Below are 6,000 nucleotides of genomic sequence, written 5' to 3'. Positions count from 1 at the left end.
CGATCTCCTGACCTCGTGATCTGCCTGCCTCGGCCTCCCAAAGTGCTGGGATTACAGGGGTGAGCCACCTCACCCGGCCCACATAAGCCAATTTCTATCCAAAGACCTTCCCCTTCACCCACACCCACCCTCCATCCTAGGCACTGCAGATGAGCTGAGAACTAAGCCCACCTTCAGGTGGCAAGAGTGCTTTCTCCTCATTCACTCTAGCTTGCCATTCATAGTCTCCATGCATTCAGATGCAAGTCATTTATTAATTAATTCCCTCACAACACATTTACTGAGGGCCTGCCTCCTATATGCCAGGCATTGTGCATATTCCACAAGAACATTTACCTCTCAATGCACTGAATTGGGTTTATGGGATCAGGAAGAAGGCAAGGGGAGTGGCATGTAAATCGTGTGTCCTGTGCCTACCAGGATGCTTGTCTGCTGCACAGATTTCTGGTGGATCAGGAAGGACACAGTCCACAGACTCAACTCCTCTTTCAGGGCTCGGCTGGCTGCTGCCCCCAAGGCCTGGCTCTCACTGGCATAAGCTCTGCACCAGTGTTTTCTCAAGCCTCAGGACACACCCCAGTCACCAGGAAGGCTTGGGAAAACAGAGAATGCTGAGCCCACCCTGAAACTTCTGATGCAGTAAGTAGTGAGGTACCAACAAGAACAGAAAAAGGCAGAAACACTAAAGAAGATGCCTGTATTCTCCGAGCTTCCCTGATGAGGTGTATCCTATCAAACCCCATTCCCTTAAGTGTTGCAGAATGCTTGGAGAAAAGACTAAAGAAGCGAGGTCTCCATGTAATGAAGCCCATTGAGAGAACCAAGTCTAGAAAGTTCACCAGGTCCTGAGCAAGAGCAGGGGACAAACGAGGGCCTGATTGGCCTGCTTTTTTCACTTGCATTGTAAGATTTATGTGTTACAGTGTCATTAAATCTAGAGAGACCAGGACTCAACCCATGGTAATAAAAATAAATCTGTGCAATACTGGGGAGCTTCATAGCTAAATGTAATTACCTCTCATAGATGAAACCCAGCACGTGAGCCCTGGCCCAGAAATAGCTCATTTTCTCCCTGCCTACAGCTGTGCTCGGGCTGAAGCCGCTGACGCTGGGCTTGAGGGGTGCCTTCCCCTGCCTCCAACTTGCCTCCTCTCTCAGGCACCTCATCCTCCACCCAGTGTTATTATGAAATCAAGTGGCCTGTAGAAGGAGGACTGGGAGAATGTCAAGAATCCCTCTCCTCTCCAGTCCTTTCCCCTTCCTCCCATGCCCCATGACTTTCTAAACTCAACTGCAATGGATAGGTGGTGAGAACATGCAACAGCATTTCCTAGAACAGGATTTTCTACCTCCTTTTGGAAATCACTTATCTTATTCCCATAGTGCCCTAATTCCAACAGTATATGACATATACAATGAGAATGTCATATGAGCTAAGAAGGCTGAAGACCCATGCCTTAAGGCTAACCAGCTTCCAGAAGAATCCTTAAACCTACATTCCATTTCCATACCAATCCTGGGTGTCCTAACTTGCTCAATACCAGGAGTATCTATCAAGTTAGTAGGTGCCTAGGGGAATCTAGATGTCATTTTCAGCCCTTTCTCTTTCCCACACCCAGCAGAAATGGATGTGAGATCTCGCAATGAGCATCCAAAGTTTTCAGGATTGTTACCAGGACAACCACACCTGAAAGCTTTCCTTTGACTCAGTCTACCCTGTGCCCGCCCATTCAACCCCCATGTCAGCCCTCATCTGCTTCCAGCCCAAATTCTATTTTGGTGCCTCATTTTAATTGTTTTTTGTTTGTTTGTTTGTTTGTTTGTTTGTTCGTTTGTTTTTCTGGCCTCAGATCAATCCCTCTATCTCTGGTCTGATGTTGCAATTTCTCCTTTTTATCTTGGGTATTTTAGGCCATGTATGTGGAAATTTGACGCATGTGACCCCCTTTGGCACAGTCGGACATTTCTCAAATTCACCTCATTTCTGATCTCTGGTTCTGGAAATTATGAAGTCAGAAAGTCCCACGAAGGCTTATGTTTACTGGCATTACAAGGGCAGATACCATGTCTGTCTTACTTTCCTATTGCCTCCCATATTACCCAGCACATAATAGGTGTCAGACAAATATTTTTTATGAACAAGTGGATTATAGATATATCACACCATGGGCAGACTAATATAATTTTTATTGTGTGAGTATGTTAAGTGTTTCTGGACAACTGATAAGGTTATATTTATAACCAAAGGATTAATGTTCATGAAGTGCCTTGAAATCCACAAAACAATAATGCTGTAAAAGAGTCAACTATTCCCTGGTGGAGATGATCAGAGGAACAGATTGTACAATTCATTTGGGACTTAAAAGGTAGATATGAGTAAAGGTGGAAAGAAAATGGGACATGATGAGAAAACAGTCAATAAACAAATTAAAACTCACCTTTATCATAATCATCATTCTCAACTGCATCTTCTTGAAGTTTCTGAAGTTTTAATCTTAAGGATATTACCTATGTTGGTATAAAGGGGAAAAAATAAAGAATTATGATAGAATTCAAGCAAACATTTTTGTGAAAACTAAGAACATTTAGAAACTGTTTCAAAATGAACTTCTTCATTCTCTTTTTAAAAATGCACATTTTTTTCAATGCCAGATGCATTAGTTTCTCCAAAAAAAGAGCTTATGTAAAGAATAAATGTAATTTGAGCATAACATCCACATAAAAAGTTAAAATGTTATTTTATTTTAAACAAAAACATCACACTGTGCCTTTATCCGCATGAAGAAATGCATAAGGAGAAGGAACACAAGTTTCCTGACCAAATGGTCTCTGTTCTAAACATCACATTAAACTTATGAAGGTAAACACACCAAAACTGGAAGAGAAACCAAGAGAAAAGGAGCATGAACTTAAGCTCAGCAGGTCATCCTGAAAGCTTGAGTAAGAATGATGGCAAAGCTCTCACAAAACCCTTCTGAGAAGCCCTAAGGTTCAAATATTTTCCATTACAGAAAAGGGCACAGTCTTATTTAACCCACATGGAGACTCAGTGATCCAGTTACTTCTCTGAGTGTTACCAATGGGTTGACTTAGCATCACTGATACGGTCTGGCTGTGTCCCCACCCAAATCTCATCTTGAACTGTAGCTCCCATAATTCCCACATGTCGTGGGAGGTCATTCAATCATGGAGTTGGGTCTTTCCCATGCTGTTCTCATGATAATGAATAAGTCTCATAGATCTGATGGTTTTATAAAAGGGAGTTCCCCTGCACAAGCTCCCTCTTGCCTGCCACCATGTAAGATGTGCCTTTCTCCTCCTTTGCCTTCCACCATGATTGTGAGGCCTCCCCAACCATATGGAACTGGGAGTCCATTAAACCTCTTTCTCTTTATAAATTACCCAGACTTGGGTATGTCTTTATTAGCAGCATGAGAACTGACCAATATAATCATTGTTCTTCTCAACAGGAGACCCAAAGATTTACTGACAATGAATCCTTGGCCTACCAATGAATGGATTTGGGCTTGCTCCCTGAAAAACATCTTCCTCCTTCTTTGCCTGGCTCACACCTACATTTTCTTCAACCCCTAGCACAAGTACTGTCTCCTCTAGTCTGTGTTAAATGTCCCTCCTCTATACCTCCATTGTGACCTGTACTTGCTTCTATTCACAGACCCATTCAACAAATATTTACTGAGTGCCTCTTAGGTATCAGGCCCTGTTTGTATTGTGTTTGTGTACCAAGGATATGTCATAAAATGCTTAGCCCTCTAGACTTACATTCTAGGCAAAAACATAATACAGTCAGCCCTTGAACAACACAGGGATTATGGGCCCCAACCCCTGCCCTACACAGTTGAAAATCTATGTAGAACTTTTGACTTCCCCAAAACTTAAGTACTAATAGCTGACTGTTGACCAGACACCTTACCAAAAACATAAACAGTTGATTAACACACATTTTGTATTATATGCTGTATTCTTACAATAAAAGTAAACTGGAAAAAAGAAAATATTATTTAAAAATCATTGAGAAAAAAATAAATTCAACATTGACTAGATGACAAAAAAATCTTAAAAAATAGAAAATAAACTTCCTATTCATTAAGTGGAAGTGGGTCATCATCAAGGTCTTCATCCTCATCATCTTCATCTTGAGTAGGCTGAGGAGGAGGAAGACGGGTTGGTCTTGCTATCTCAGGGGTGGCAGAGGTGGAAGAGAAACTGCATATAAGTGACCCTTGCAGCTCAAATCCCTGTTGTTCCAAGGGTCAACTGTAAGTTTTATGGCACCTCAGCAAGTGACTAACGCTATGAAAAAGGAAAAGGGAGAACCATGTTATGGGGATCAGGGATGCTGGTAGAGGGTGCAATTTGAAATCTGATCTCCTTGAGATGGTGACAATTACGCAAAGATTTAAAAGCGGTAAGGTAGTGAACCATGAGGCTGTCTGGGAGAAAAACAATGCCACAGAGGGAAGAGCCAGTACAAAGGCCCAGGCAGAAGTGTTTCTGGTAAGAAAGCAAGAAGTGAAAGTGAAATGAAAAGCAAGTGGGAGCAAGAATGCCACTGGATCTGGGACAGATTGATGGAAGGGAAAACTGTAGAGAACGAGGTCACACAGGTAATGAGGACTGTATCAAGAAAAGACAAGAAGACATTTAAAAGTTATGATTTTACTCTGAAGTTCATGGGGGCCACTGGAGAGTTTGGGGCGGAAGAGCACATGATCTGACTTACATTTTAAACAGTTTCACTCTGGCTGCTGTTAGTAAGAGCAAAAGAAGGGAGGCCAGGTAAGAGGCCATGGTAACGTTCAGGAAGGAGATAACGGGAGCTTGGATGATAGTGAGGATGGTGGCAATGGCAAAGATGGTGAAATGTGATCTGATTCCGGATATATTCAAAAGATCGCTGGTTAAATATAGAGCCAACAGGATTTGCTAATACCTCACAGGTGGGGTCTGAGGAAAACGCACCAGGATGATGCCAATGTTTGTTTTGTTTTTTGTTTTCTGAGCCACTGGAAGAATGGAGTACTTATTACACCAGGCTATAGCCATCATTTTGCTTTGTTTGGTTTTATCTGTGCATATCATTCGACCTTGAGCATCTGGAGGGCAAGAACTATTTTGCATCCATGTATAAGACGCTAGTACTTACCCTTACTTGATTTTTCCACTGCTTTGGGCACATGGAAAGAGTACAAGTGCCTCTCTCCTTGTTCTGCTGAACAGGGTATGAGTGGCAATGATGGAGTTACCTCTATGCTGAAGCATTTGATCGCTCTTGTAGGACTCCCTGACATTCTCTTCCTCATGTCTGTGACTAAGGGGGTCACATGTTCAGATGGTGCAGGCTGGGTTCTTGAGTGACTCTATGGAGCAGAGCCCCCCTAAAACCTCTGTGGAACACGAAGCATACGCAAGAAACACAATTTTGTTGTGTTGAGCCTGTAATGTAGTGTCTGTTACCAGCCTATCCTAACTAACACAATCTCCAAAGCCTAGCATAAGGCATTGTACTAGTTGTCATTGATAAATGCTTTCTGAATGAATGAAAGAATGAATGAATAATCATATTAACCCCTTTGTCCTTGAATTGCTCTATATTACAACTGCAAAATTTGCCAGTAACTTAGCCCCGTGTATCAGGGAGAGAAGAAAGGCTCTGTGAATGTTTGAAGGCCACATAAAGCTATAGCATTACCATCACCACATGCAAATGATGGTATCGTTAAACATTTATTTGAACAGAAGCTGAAGAAACGCAGGAAACAGGGACAGAGAAAAAAATTCATTTACAGCCAAAGCCCACCCCACGATGCCCACCTTGTCCAGTGATCTCTATAAGGCCTTGAATGGACTGCCCTGGGATATGTCTGAATACCCATCTTTGCTGGAAGCACAGCCCCAGTGGCCATGTCTTGCACGGTACCACAACCCTGCCTGTGGAATGTCCTATAATGCCCTACAGGCACAGTCCTTCCTTTTTCA

The 6,000-nt window shown here is 42.5% G+C and overlaps 1 protein-coding gene across 10 annotated transcripts in view; it reads right to left on the bottom strand.

Moving 5' to 3' along the window:
• DISC1 (disrupted in schizophrenia 1) overlaps window positions 1-6,000 on the bottom strand; it is a 430,525-nt gene that overhangs the window by 339,803 nt on the left and 84,722 nt on the right. For 8 of the 10 annotated variants that reach the window (XM_011997303.1, XM_011997304.1, XM_011997306.1 and 5 more), the window contains exon 3: window positions 2,439-2,508. The exons of the other annotated variants lie outside the window; for them this stretch is intronic. In XM_011997303.1, coding sequence (XP_011852693.1) covers window positions 2,439-2,508 — 70 coding nt within the window. The remainder of the gene's footprint in view (window positions 1-2,438; window positions 2,509-6,000) is intronic. 10 annotated transcript variants of the gene reach the window in all.

This window comes from Mandrillus leucophaeus, unplaced genomic scaffold (genome assembly GCF_000951045.1).
Source record: "Mandrillus leucophaeus isolate KB7577 unplaced genomic scaffold, Mleu.le_1.0 Scaffold537, whole genome shotgun sequence".
Classification (NCBI taxonomy): Eukaryota; Metazoa; Chordata; class Mammalia; order Primates; family Cercopithecidae; genus Mandrillus; species Mandrillus leucophaeus.
Note: the sequence above shows the minus strand (reverse complement) of the source record. Positions and strands in the feature narration are given on the sequence as shown.